This window comes from Coptis chinensis, chromosome 6 (genome assembly GCF_015680905.1).
Source record: "Coptis chinensis isolate HL-2020 chromosome 6, ASM1568090v1, whole genome shotgun sequence".
Lineage (NCBI taxonomy): Eukaryota > Viridiplantae > Streptophyta > Magnoliopsida > Ranunculales > Ranunculaceae > Coptis > Coptis chinensis.
Window position 1 is genome coordinate 43,054,710 of NC_141461.1, and position 14,269 is coordinate 43,068,978.

The window sequence follows — 14,269 nt, forward strand, 5'->3', positions numbered from 1 at the left end:
CACTCTAATACCAGCTAAAATAGCTGTAGTTTTAATTAGTTTCTTTGGATCACGGACAGTATTGTCCATATTGTGTGCGGAGTGCCACACTATCAGGATACTTGTAGGCAAGTAGTCAGAAGGAGCTCATTTGAGAAGGTTCATCCCTCTCTTGTGAATACCCAATGCATGACCCAAAAGGCTAAAACAAAATGTGGGCCATAAGTTTCAGCGTTGTACTGCAGAAACACCACATTGTCAGGTGTTTCCTGTGCATTGTTACTATCAAATACCTTTTTTTCATTCCTTCATTTAATTCAGAACTGGGCCAAAAAAATGAGGAAGAAAAATAGGTTAATGATGCAATTGGTTTAGTAGAGGGTTTATACATGAGACCCCGATACTTTAAAGAGTAAGGAGAGTGTAGTGTTGTGTCGGATGTTCCATTCTTGTGTAAAATGGTGTGTCCTTGTGTGTCGAGTCTGTATCACTCTTATCCGAGTATTATAATATAGTCCTAATTACTATGCAGATTGAAAACTTAAACGGTAGGTACATTGACAAGTTATGTGTTATTTTTGATTCATCGATTCGTAAGTCGTGTCAATGGTCACTTACGCTTTGGAGTCCACCCATGCAACTCTAGTAGTAATGACACACCATGACATGCCAAAGCAGCTATATAAGGAAGAGGTGTGTGCCACTTCCTTAGCTTCTTATTTGTTAGTTCAAATAATTTTCATTTGTCGATCTCCATATTTCCTCCTTCATCTTTCCTGTGATTTTCTGTTAACGAGGAGGAAACTGGCGACAAATTAATTTGTATTCTTTCCATATCGGATCATTGATAGAATTCGGACTTCTCGAGGCATCGGATCATGGGTTGCATGTCAGCTTGTGATCCATCATATCGTGCTCTGCATAAACCTAGCAAAAATGGAGGGCTTGACGGTAAGCTTCATCTCTTGTACGTGGAAGCTCGATTTTCATGTTGGCTTTTTAGGTTGTTATATACAGTCCATTTCAAGAGATACTTTGATTTTATCTGCTCATTATCTCTCCCTCATAATTTTAACTCTCTTCAACTTTTGTTAGTTCACATGATTCAGCCTATAATTATTGCATATGACCTTTTGTGACTTATCCTAGCCAATATTGATGCTTATTCATCAATAACAAAAAGCAAAAGAATAATAAAATAAACAGTAAAAACATGCAAAATGTTTCTCTAGCTTGCGTTATTTACTTGTTTATATCAACTCTTGTGTGAACGGATTTTATGTATTTTATTCGTATATTTTTTATTAGTATGAAGCTGATATCAGTATGCTTCTTATTTTCAGGTGAAGAAGATGAAGAAGCGGATGTTGAATTTGATTCATCGAGCAAGAAGCGTCGTCGTTATAGGAGTTCTAAAGCAAAGAAGTCTACAGGGAACAAGTGTGCTTATCACTGAAAATAAGCTTGTTCAACTGGATCATTTGAAAATAAGGTATTCGAAAGTTTTGGCAAACACTTTATTTGGCTCAACGACTTTGCCTTATTCTTATATAGTAACTCCACATGTCGTGCTTTCACTCATCCAGATAACAAATTTAGAACTGAAGGAGACATACACGCAAGATGAACTTGACGGTGTTCGACTCGATATTATTCAGTTCATCTAGGAAAATGGGGTGTTTCAGTCGGAAGTGAATGAGGATGAGTTTTAGTTATGTTCGGACCCCTCCAGTTTAATTTATGAGTCTTACCTTTTTAATTTATGAAAAGGAATTTGAAGTTTGTTTTCTTAGTGCACTCAAAAAATTAATGAAAGTTTTTATTTATTATTATTATTATCTTTTTTTGCAATGTTTGATAGTTTATTGTACATTTTGGAATTTGTTGGGAAGATGGAAATGTTATATGCAGGCAGGCTGCGTAAATTTTGTTATGCAGGTTCGGTTTTTAAGTGGAATATTGTTACTAGCATTATTATTAAATATATATATATATATATATATATATATACACCACGGTTTGGCATAAACCGTAGTGTTTAGTATAACTATATACCACGGTATTATAACACATACACTAATATAAACCACGGTTTTAATAGCTTATATGCCACGGTTATGTTGACAACCGTGGTATATAATGGGCATTACAAACCACGGTTCTTTGAAAAACCGTGGTATCCGTTAAATATATATACCACAGTTTTGCTATTATTATATACCACACCACCTATTGTCACGGTTGTATAACAGTGGTAAATATATTTATACCACACTTAAAAACAGTGGTATAAGTGTCATTCTGTAGTAGTGTATTCATGCCAAAGAGAGCTGCTTTCACTTCTTCCGGTGATATATCACTGCCTAACTCTGCTGCCATGTTCAGTGATATCACTGCTTTGACTTTTAAGCTGTTAAAGAAGCCTCTGCCACTTATCTCTTCAGATTCAGACCCCAGCAGCTCTCCATAGAATTCCAAAAAAGCCTTGCTCACCTCTGCTTGACCAGTCACAGAATCACCACTTTGGTTCTGCAGACACCAAATGCCACTCTTGGCCTTCTTTTCCTCTAAAGCTTTAAAGAAAAAAGCCGTACACTTGTCTCCTTCCCTTACCCAAGCTTCATCATATTTCTCCTTAATCTCCGCAGCCTCTATTCTTGCTAGCTCACTGTATTTCTCCAGAGCTATCCTTTCATTTTGTCCTAAGTTCAAGTCCCAAGGCTTGTTCTGCACTTGCCTTTGCAAATCATATAGCACGTCCCTCGCCTGTTGCACTCTTGTGTGGATGTCAGAGAAATTCCTCCTAGCCCAAGGCTTGATTTTGTCCTTCAAGAGTTTAAGCTTTTGAATCAATAGATACATCGGATTGGTAAAAAGCTTTGTTGCCCATGTTTCCGACAACAGTTCCTGAAATTCTTTACTGTTATTGGTAAAAAGCTTTGAATCTGAATGGCAAAGCTTTGAATCAATAGATACATCAGATTGGTAAAAAGCTTTGAATCTGAATGGCAAAGCTTTACTGTTATAATCATACCAGTAAAGTAACACTGGAGAGTGATCTGAAATTCCTTGCGGCAAAAACTCCACCCTTGAAGTAGGGTATATATCATTCCATAGACTATTAACCAAGCATCTATCGATTTTGGTCATAATCCTTCCTCTTCCCACCACTTTGTTATTCCACGTGTAGAAAAACCCATTAAAACTTAGATCCGACAATCCTGCGCTTTGGATGCAATCAACAAAATCCACAACTTCACTCGGATGTACCGGTTTGCCACCCACTCTCTCTTCGGCTTTAGAAATGTTGTTAAAATCTCTCACCATAGTCCAAGGCACCGTGATTGTATTGTGTATCGCAGTAATTTCCCTCCATAGCCCAAGCCTGAGCATCTTTGAATTCCTTGCATACACCACCGTCAGTAAAAATGCTTCATTGGTTGGCCTAAATGTAACTTGACAATGTAGGAGTTGATCATATTCATGCAACTTTACTATATCTATCTTGAATGGATCCCAACACACCCATATTCGACCTGCCGGATCCTTATTATAATTATTTGTGTGTGCCCAGAGTGGACAATAAATGTTCCTAATCAAATCATACTTCTCCCGTCTCACTTTTGTTTCCAATAAACAGAAAACACTCAGCTTCTTATTTATTCTGACTTTATTGATTTCCCTCGCCTTCTCTATGTCATTCGTACCTCTGACATTCCAAAAGCCCATGGATGTTATCATCTTCGATTTTTGTTCTTGGAGCGTTTAGGTCTGCCCCTTCCCTTCTTCCCTTTGCTCTGAGTCTTGGGTGAATGTTCCTGACTCGACTTCTCACCGCACACTCTACTTGATCTTGTCACCATCCCACTGGTTTTCTCTGTAGTTGGTGTGCGTAGTAACATCTCACTATCAGGTTCAACTATTTGGTCATGAAAAAAATCCATATCCCCATCCATGACCTCTTATTCTATAAACTCTTCCATCTCATTAATGTCCAACAACATGTGGAATCTACTTTCTTCTATATTAAACGCCTGCAGCAACTCCTCTTCTATCCTCTGAACTAAGTCTGCACTCAGCTCCTTTTCAGATAATACAATATCTTGCTCTACTGTAGGTTCAGCACTCATACGAGTTTCATGCCATACCACCATACTATTACTACTAGTAGTCGGACCCCCATTACTCTGTGCCTCTTGATGGCCTTCTAGTGCTCTATCATTATGGCCTCCATTTATCCTATTATCTGCTCTCTCTCTGCCTCCATTCCTTTCATTATTATTGGTGTTGTTGTCTTGCACTCGAGTTTGTCTCATTATGGTACTATCAGTTTCCTCAGAAATTTTCTGCCTCCATTCTACTGCCTTATTTCTCTTCTTATTTCTCCTTTGCTGACTCTTAGAAATCCTGACATTAGTATCTTGTGCGCCTTGTGATTCTGGTACGGCTGATTCCTTATCCAGCCTCTGTGCATTATGTTGTACCCCTTGCTGTGACTCTGCATTACCACCTCTGTTCACTCTTCTACATTCTGCCACTAGATGCCCTACTATATTGCAGTGTTTACAATCATTAACAAAACAGTTGAGCCCTACTTTAAAAATCAATAAAGAGAAGAATTCCCAATATGTGAATTTGTGATGAAAAGCTATGTTTCTTTCATAGTGTACAAAAGCTGATATCCAAAAAACTCATTCCCATTAAGACTTGTCAATATCGGTTGGAGATTGGGTAAGATATACTATCGAATGTAAAATACATAGTATAGTAATGGTTTTCTTCCGTAACCCTCTTTCTTACAACACAATCAAAGTGAGGAGCCAGTGTTGAGGAGTACGTCACTAGAGTTTGGCCTTTGTTCAAATTGAAACGACAATATGAAGGAGTTTATTGAAGAGTTTGGCCTCTTTTTTTCGGTAATTGTTTCGGGGATTTTTTTTTGCAATAGGCAATATACAGAGAAGATTGAGTGTTAAAGGCATACACATTAATAAAAATTAGTGGAGAATACAATTTAATATGTGAAATCACGTCACTACACCTGTTGAAGAAGCTTGGAGCGGTGGAGAGAACTTGGAACAATGAAGAAAAAGCACCCTTGTTGAGTTTCTAGTGGTGGAGTCTCATGTACGTTTGTTTCAAACGAAGGGTTTTTTAGTATGTTTTCATAAGTTTGAAACGAAGGGTTTTTTTTTTTTTGTGAGGGTCTTTGTTTCTTAATTAAAATCAACTTACTATTAACTCTTAATTGTATTATATTAATCGTCAGATGTACTAATTATATAAACTTTTAGCCGTCGGATGTGAGCTACACACAAAGCGCTTAAAAACCAAACTGTTTATATATATATAGGAGGGATCAATATACCATGATTTTTATACCATGGTTTATACCATGGCTTTTTTTTTCCCCTAAATTAGCAAAATTGTATTAGTATGGGAAAAGGAGGTACAAATTACATCGTAGAAGTTGATTTGGGTTTGTACATCCCCTAACCACCTTTAATCAAACCTATAATAGGTCGCCGAGAGAGATTCCCATCTAGTAAGCCAGTAGGGTCTTTCCTCATACAAAACTTGATCCGTTCAATTGAGTGAAAGCACATGATTTGCGGCTAAGTTAGCTGCAACGTTTGCTTCCCGCCAAATGCTTGTAATCTGACAGTGAAACAAGCTTCTTTGAACTCTCTTCCACCTTTGTTTTAAGAACCAGGGAAGTTGATCCTCTCCAAAGGCCATGACTGCTGCTGTAGAATTTTATTCCACCCCTTGCTTACTGCCTCCTCAATACCCTCAAGAATACCCAGGATTTCAGCTATATAGCGAGTGTTAAAACCAATTTTTTTGCACAAAACTTGTAGGATTTCGCAGTTCGGATTCCTAAAGATTGTACCATAACTAGCTTCACCGGGGTTTCCTTTGGACGCACCATCTGTGTTGATCTTAATGATGTCGAGGTTAGGTGGGTACCACTTACAGTTTCTAATTTTTTGAGCTCTTGGGTGTCTTGCTTGTAATCCCCATTTTTCCAATATCATCATACCATGCCCTACAACTTCACTCACAAGACGAACTAGAACCTAATTTTTGTAGATATGTCCAACAAACCATGAAGATCACTTCTACAAAATTTCATCTCATTTGATAGTGTTTAACAATGTCAAAAGATGATTGCAGAATCAAAGAATTTGGACCGTTAAAAAAAAATTAATTGGCATTTTTTTAAAAACTAGGTTAGAGGTTTCCAAATGAGCCGAATATTGGTAGAGTAGCTATTCATAGTTAGTAGATCATATCTACAAAATATTAGCTCTCTCGTCTTGTAAAGAGACGTGGTATAAAAAATCATAGTAAAACAGATCCCTTCCTATATATATATATATATATATATAGGGAAGGGATCCGTTTACCACAGTTTTTATACCATAGTTTATACCATGCCCCACAACTTTACCTACAACATGAATTATAACATAGTTTTTTGTGGATGTGTTCAACTAACCATGAAGATCACCTCTATAAAATTTCACCTCATTTGATAACGTTTAACTTTGTCAAAAAATGATTGCTAAATCAAAAAATCTAAATCGTTAAAAAAAATTCAAAGTTTACAACAACTTTTAACTAGGTTAGAGATTTTCAAATGAGATGAATATTTGTGGAGATGTTATGTATGGTTAGTATATCATATCCACAAATTATTAGTACTTAATTCATCTTGTAGGGGGGTGTGGTATAAACTACGATATAAAAAGTATAGTAAACAGAACATGCTTGTATATATATATACTAGAAAGTAGGCCCGTGCATACGCACCGGCTCTTTTGAAAACATGTTCAACAATCATAACTATATACATATAGAAATTTTCTAACAAATCATGATTTCCGTTTTAGTTACTAACCTATTGTAATTTCATAACAAATCGTTTTAATTATGTTTTAAAAGTCCATTTTAATTTTTTAACAAATTGTTTTAATTAAGTTTTATAAATCCATTTTTTAACCCTATTTTAATAGTTGACTTAATTTAGAAATATGATTTCCGTTTTAATAGGATAATGATTTTCGTTTTAATTAGATATGCTATATTTTTCATTTTCAATAGAGAATGCATTCCCGTTTTAATAGGAAAAAGATTCTCGTTTTAATTAGAAATATTATAATTTCTTTTTTCTAATAGAGGAGGAATTTCTGTTTTAATAGGAAATTGATTCCCGTTTTAATTAGAAGTGTCTAATAAATAAGAAATGAATTCTCGTTTTAATAGGAGATGATGATGTGGAATGTTAATAGAGTTCGAAAAATACCCTTTGTAGGAGCTTTAATATTAAGATATAGATATGGGGACATGTATAGAGTACATGCACATTTTAGCAAAAAAAAAAAAAGTTAACTAGTATTACTCGCCTACTAGATGAGCCAATTAGGATTTCCCCCAACTAGATAGGGAAATTAGGGTCTCTTCCTTAAGTATACACAAAAAAAAATATGGTCAACCCTAATTTTGTGTGTATTTATGGGAGAGACCCTAATTTCCCCATTTAGTTGGGAGAAATCCTAATTGGCTCATCTTGTAGGGTAATGCTAGTTAACCAAAAAAAAAAAAATACATGCACATTACAACTGCAGGGATCACAAATTCACAAGTCTTTCAATTGATCGAAAATGAGGAAGTCAAAAACCATACCACATGGTCACATGGATGACCAAAATAACGTGACCAGTCAACCCTGCCATTACTTGTTTTTGACTTCTTCTGGCACGTTGAAATAGTGTGTTCTATTCTTGGTAGAACATTAATTAGAGAACACATGTAGACTAACTCCATTCTATAGTTAATTAGAGGGACCCTTAATTAGATGCTGGAGGCTGAGACACCACTAAAGAACATTCTTCCTAACCGGACACCACCCATGGGTGCATGTGTTTGTTGTACGTACTAGTCCTTAAAGCACAACCTAAATTGGCACCCTTTCCTAGTCCATTTAAGTCCCACCCTACCGGTAACCGGCCTACCCCTTCAGGACTAGATCAAATTCCTACGCCACACCAACAACCTTAGTACGTGTTGAATATGGCAACCAACGTGTTGAATATGGCATCCCGCATCCCCATCCCTAAGTAAGATGATTAGACGAAGCAAACATGCTGCTTTTGCACCTGGATAATATATATGATTCTGGCCGAGCTAAGGGTGTGTCAATTTGTGGAAATTCTCCAATCGATTTAATGGTAAATTCATATCAAACTGCTAATTTTAGGGAACTTTGCACCACTAATTTAAGTAAAATTAGAGCTCGAGTTCTAATTGAACAATGTTATTGTGAGTTATAGTTTATTGAAAAAAAGTGATTTTTGACCCCGAGTGGGAAAAGATAGAGTAAATGCACGAGTATATATATTGTGTTGGGCAGATCAAAAAAAAAAAAACAATTATTATAAGTGTGCTATTGGTATTAAAAAGTTAAAAAAAAAAAAAAAATTACAAGTGTGCCATTGATCCCAAAAAATTGAATTCGAAAACTCCAAACTTAAATGATCTGGCTAGGTCGTTCATTATGCAAACCCAATTATATGGCCACACCGTTTGGACTAAGTCTCAAACGATGTGGCAAACGACTTTGTCACATCATTTGAGACTTAGTCCAAACGGTATGGCCACACAGGCCAAGAGGCCAAAAAACAGACTTTATATTTTTTCAAAGTTCAAATTCCAAACGGTGTGGACACATCGTTGGGAACTTAGTCCAAACGGTGTGGCCACACCGGTTGGGATTTGAACTTTGAAAAAATATAAAGTTTTGTTTCTTGGCCGTTTGGACTAAGTCCCAAACGATTTGGCCACAACGTTTGAGATGGTGTTAACGGGTGAGGCGATCGGTCAAGAGTTAAGAAAGCGAGAACCTTTATATTGTTTTCAAAGTTGGACTTAAACTTTGAAAAAAATATAAAGTTCTGTTTCTTGGACTCTTGACCGGTGTGGCCACACCGTTGGGTTTGCACAATGAATGACCTAGCCGGGTCATTTAAGTTTTGGGTTTTCGAATTCAATTTTTTGGGACCAATGGCACATTGTAATATTTGTTTTTTTTTTGGACTTTTTGGAACCAATGACACACTTGTAATAATTGTTTTTTTTTTGGGTCTGCCCAACACAATATGGGGTCTGTCAATAACAAATACCTTTAATTAAAATGTGCTTATTTAAAATTTAAGGGTTTTTTTTTACTTAACCCCCCAAAGTTTGTACACACTTTTGTGATAATCTTCTATTTTTAAAATCATTAGTGGTTGCCTCCCACTCTGTCAATTTTATATGTAACAGACGTTGGTATTTTGTATATTGATAAATTTGCCCCTAATTTAAATTTGTAAAAATCTTCCATTTTTAACATTCAAATTTGTAAAAACTCTCATTCAAATTTACCCCATTTTTCAATCTCTCTTTCATTCTTCTCACCAATTAAATTCACCAACTCAGTAAGTTTTATACTATTTTGCGTATCTTCATTAGGCCATTGAAGAATTAAAATGTTTTTAATAGCTAAATGAACTTCAAGAACCAGCTTATGACAAGTCGAAATACCCATACGTCTTTGCCCCATTTGCACCAATGAATCCTGCAACAAACCCATTTGCAGTTCCCCTCCACCACACCAATTATCACCACACCCGTAACTGTACCTCCTACTAACCTTATCACTACACCTTCGATGGTGCCACCAACAGGCAATCAGGTTCCCCCATTCCTTGCAGTTTCTATTACACCGCCACCGCACTAAGTTCCTCCAATTTTTTTTTCCAAATTTTCAATTGTCTTTGGTATTCCCCCATTGAGCTTGTTGTTTCCAATTATTAGAGATCATATAGGCTAGTCAATCTTCCCATTTCTGATGGTATTGATCATGTCCGCCCAAACTTTAAATCTCCGGAAAGATAGGTCCAGTGAATTTGTTTTGAGTAGCATCCAAGTATGACAGCTAGCCCTGATTCACCAATATGGAATGTCACAGCCCGAATTTCTAAACAATTACAAAGTGAATATTTGAAATATAAATATCTCAAACATCACTATGTTCATTTGTCTAAAAACCCAAGCTATGATGGGGTGGATACAACTCATGCCAACCCCGAAAACCCACATCATAAAAGAATTAACTTAACAACAAAATATCTCTAAAATTTCTCAACCATCACTTTATTAAAAGACTATCTTCCGTCCAAAAATCATCAATATAAAACTCTAAGAATAAAAAGTCTTCAACATCGTATTCTCAGGTCATATGAATATGAACTACGTTATTATATACTTCCAAAAAGATCAGACCTAATAAAAGAACTAACGGACTGCTCCAAGAAAGAATCCAAATCAAATGTCGTGGTTCCATTGCCTTCCACCTATGTTCCTAAGAACACACCCACGTTGCAAAAACAAAGCAAACATGGGTCAGTAAAATGGAATTTGCTGGTATGAGTAGACTAACCACATAAAAACAATGTCATACTTTAATTATCCAAACAATCACTTTATATTTTCCCATAACTTAATCATTCTCAGCTTGGAAGCGGTGTAGTTAGTCATTTCAACCGGCATAGTTTCTTCCCAAGCAAGACTTCCATTCTATTAACTCATTATAATAACCCATCTTAATTACTTAATAATTGAATTAAATCTCACCGATATCCACTTCGGTATAAGGGTCGGACCGCGTCCTTGCACAAAATATTATTAAGTCCTACCCTCCTGCAAATGAAAGTTTCGGCCCAAAACAAAATAGAAACTAGCCCCAAACAAAAGAAATAGAAACTGGCCCCAACAACTAATGTGGTCCGGCCCAAACAACACAAATGAGTTTCGGCCCAAATATCTTAAGATATGAAACTGGCCCAACAAAACAAAATAGAACTAGCCCATATAAACAAACTAAAAAGATCGGGCCCAAATAAAACCAACTAAGGCCCAAGCCCCCCCTAATAGGTTTTGGCCCAAGGCCCAACCACATCAACAGGTCTTCTTCTCCACCACCAGCCCAAAATTTCCGGCCACCACCCCTCACTTCATCAACACATCGGTTTCACTCGTTGCAAAAACCCCTACAACTTTATCAAACACAAAAACTCACTTCATTAACATCAAAAACTAGATCTCAATCACGACCTCCATTAACGCCGGATCCAAAGCTTCAAACGACACCCCCAACCAAACATCAACAACCAACATCAACCCCTTACTACCACCCATCTTCAATCAACAGCAAAAGCAATAATAACAGTTCACATAAATTTTACTGGCGATTTCTTAGTGCCGCCATTAATAGCTGTTCAAGCTTTTTACAAGCTTTAACAACCCACCCAATTTCAATCCCGACAACACCCAACCATCGATTCTAAACCCGACTTCTCATACACCCCGACAGTTCAACCACCAATCCGAAATCAACCCACACAACAACACAGTATAACGGTTTCAAACAATATACATGACAAATGTTTGTTTGGGCTCGCGCCGCCATTAACGGGCCCAATCAAGCTTCGACAGTTCAATGTCGATTTCGAGTTTCAACGAGTTTCAACAAACAGTTTAACAAGTTTTAACCAAAGACCAAAATATCGATATTGGTTAATATATCGGTGTACCCAAAAACCGATATATATCGGATATATCGGATATATCCATTTTTTTTACCAGTCCAAACTATTTAAAATATAAAAAATATCGGAAATATATTGGAAATATCGGATTTATATTTAAAAATGGTCAATAAGTCAAACGATATATATCGTAAATATCAGATATATCAATTATCTCGGCGATATAAAGTTTTTTTCCGATATATATCGGGGAAAAAAGAGTTTTATATTCGGTGGATATATATTGGAATATCGGCGATATTTTGGTCCATGGTTTTAACAACGACAGTTTAACCAGTTTAACAACGACATGATGAATAATAATGACAGAAGAATGAGCCAAAAACATGAGCCGAAATCTTGAACAGTAAAGTTAGACGTGAAATAGAAAACTAATCTACTCACCCGTGATACGCTCCTGCTATCAGCTAGCTATCAGAAAATTTTCAGCAAGAATCCTCCCTTCTCCTTTATATGTAAAACTCTCTTTTTTCTTCTCTCTGTAAAAACTCTCTCTCTCTCTCTCCCTGTTTTTTTTAAAAACTTCATGTGAACTCCTTTTTGTTTTCAAACTCTCCTAAAAACAAGGAAGGAAAGTTTATCTCCTAACCTTACTGGGTTTCTTATCCTTATTAATATCTATCCTATTTTATTTTGTTTTATTTATTATTATTATTATTATACTAGGAAAATAAAAGAAAAAAGACGGGGTGTTATAATATACACACCTTAAAAGGATCTTGTCCCGAGATTCAAGGTAGAGTGTAGATTAACCAAACAAACAGTACGTCAACCAATAAATCTTTATAGAGTATAAAGTTAACAGATTATATCCCAACAACTAAACTTTAAGTAATAATGTAGAATATGTCGGCAGGGAGATTAAATTAAACACATCATTTACAGCTTGCACCCAATGATCATAGTAAACCAATATAAGAAATGAGACATACGTGTATACGCAATTATACACACCTTAAAAATAATACACATATACAATATCATATAGATAGGCATACTAATATGCAAATCACATACTTTGAAAGTGTGTCCATATACGTATAGAACCCAAGAAATACGTGTATACGCTAGCATACACAACTCAAAAGAATAAACGTAATTAGTTTCTTCAATTGCCAACACTTAATTAAAATAATTCTTTCATAGTTCAACAGATTCATATTTTTCGAGTTAAATCATACTAAAAAAGCAAGGTAGTTCCTCTCACACCGAGGCAATCAGTTCCTCTCTTAGTATTTCCCAACTAGTCCAAGCGTTCCACATTTAATATACATCTAATAATTTCATTTCCCAACAATCTTCCCAGTCAAATCTTTTCGCTTAAAAACTCACAAATTCCATCCACCATCTTGGTGTAAAGAAAAATTAACCTTTCTCTTAGGGTGCTGATTCATATTATCAACGACCTATATTATGTCCACTATTACATAGGATCAAACACCTACAATGTGATGCATGCACATTGGCTCACATACCAACGATGTGCAAGTATACACTGGTTCACACACCAACGATGCATACTAGCTCTCTACTATCACATAGGATCAAACACCAACGATGTGTGGTATGCACACTGGATCACACTCCAATGATGTACATGTACACACTGGATCAAACTCCAACGATGTATACAGAGAGATGTTATGTATATTGGATCACACACCAACGATATACATAACTTGGACAATATCAATAATTTCAAATCCAACCTTTACTAAAAGGGTTTCTTTATTCCTTGGATAATTCCAATTTACTCAAATATGAAATTTTAAAATAACAATTTCTTCTTTAGTCAATACTTACCTAAAATAGAAAACTCCATTAGGAAAACAACACTATAACATGCTGAAAAATTTCGATTATAAATTTCATAAGAAACTAACCATTAAAACAACAAACATTTTATTTTCCTAATCATATCCCAACATTCCACTATAAAAGTACACACAAAACAACAAGCCAAACCAAATACCACAAAGAAACACTCCTACTACCCATTTACCACAATTCGAGGATCACCTAGACCTTCACTATCTAGGCTAACCTAAGCTCTGATACAAAAATGTCACAGCCCAAATTTCTAAACAATTACAAAGTGAATATTTGAAATATAAATATCTCAAACATCACTATGTTCAATTGTCTAAAAACTCAGGCTATGACGGGGTGGATACAACTCATGCCAAAACCGAAAACCCACATCATAAAAGAATCAACTTAACAACAAAATATCTCCAAAATTTCTCAACCATATCACTTTATTAAAAGACTATCTTCCGTCCAAAAATCATTAATATAAAACTCTAAGAATAAAAGGTCTTCAACATCATATTCTCATGTCATATGAATATGAACTACGTTATTATATACTTCCAAAAAGATCATACCTAATAAAAGAACTAACGGACTACTCCAGGAAAGAATCCAAATCAAATGTCGTGGTTCCATTGCCTTCCACCTATGTTCCCAAGAACACACCCACGTTGCCAAAACAAAGCAAACATGGGTCAGCAAAATGAAATTTGCTGGTATGAGTAGACTAACCACATAAAAACAATGTCATACTTTAATTATCCAAACAATCACTTTATATTTTCCCATAACTTAATCATTTTCAGCTTGGAAAACAGGTAGTT

General features: G+C 35.7%; 1 protein-coding gene and 1 long non-coding RNA gene across 2 annotated transcripts; one reads left to right on the forward strand and one right to left on the reverse strand.

The window, feature by feature from the left end:
- The first annotated feature begins 832 nt into the window (after window positions 1-832).
- On the forward strand, window positions 833-1,865 carry LOC147493078 (uncharacterized). Its single transcript, XR_015198026.1, has 3 exons — window positions 833-930; window positions 1,323-1,471; window positions 1,566-1,865. It is a non-coding gene; the product is annotated as an uncharacterized LOC147493078 (long non-coding RNA).
- Window positions 1,866-2,335: 470 nt separating this feature from the next.
- On the reverse strand, window positions 2,336-3,720 carry LOC147493079 (uncharacterized). The gene is made up of 2 exons (XM_086567737.1): window positions 2,473-3,720; window positions 2,336-2,389 (listed from the first exon to the last, which is right to left on the reverse strand). Exons 1-2 carry the CDS (start codon window positions 3,718-3,720, stop codon window positions 2,336-2,338), a joined length of 1,302 nt encoding a protein of 433 aa, XP_086423863.1.
- Window positions 3,721-14,269: the final 10,549 nt, after the last annotated feature.

What these genes read in the sequence shown, in the direction of transcription:
- LOC147493079 (XM_086567737.1), bottom strand. Translation starts at nt 3,720, where the DNA reads ATGATAACATCCATGGGCTTTTGGAATGTCAGAGGTACGAATGACATA. An exon ending in CTGTGACTGGTCAAGCAGAG is followed by an intron (nt 2,390 to 2,472) that starts GTGAGCAAGGCT and finishes CTTCTTTAACAG; the next exon opens with CTTAAAAGTCAAAGCAGTGA.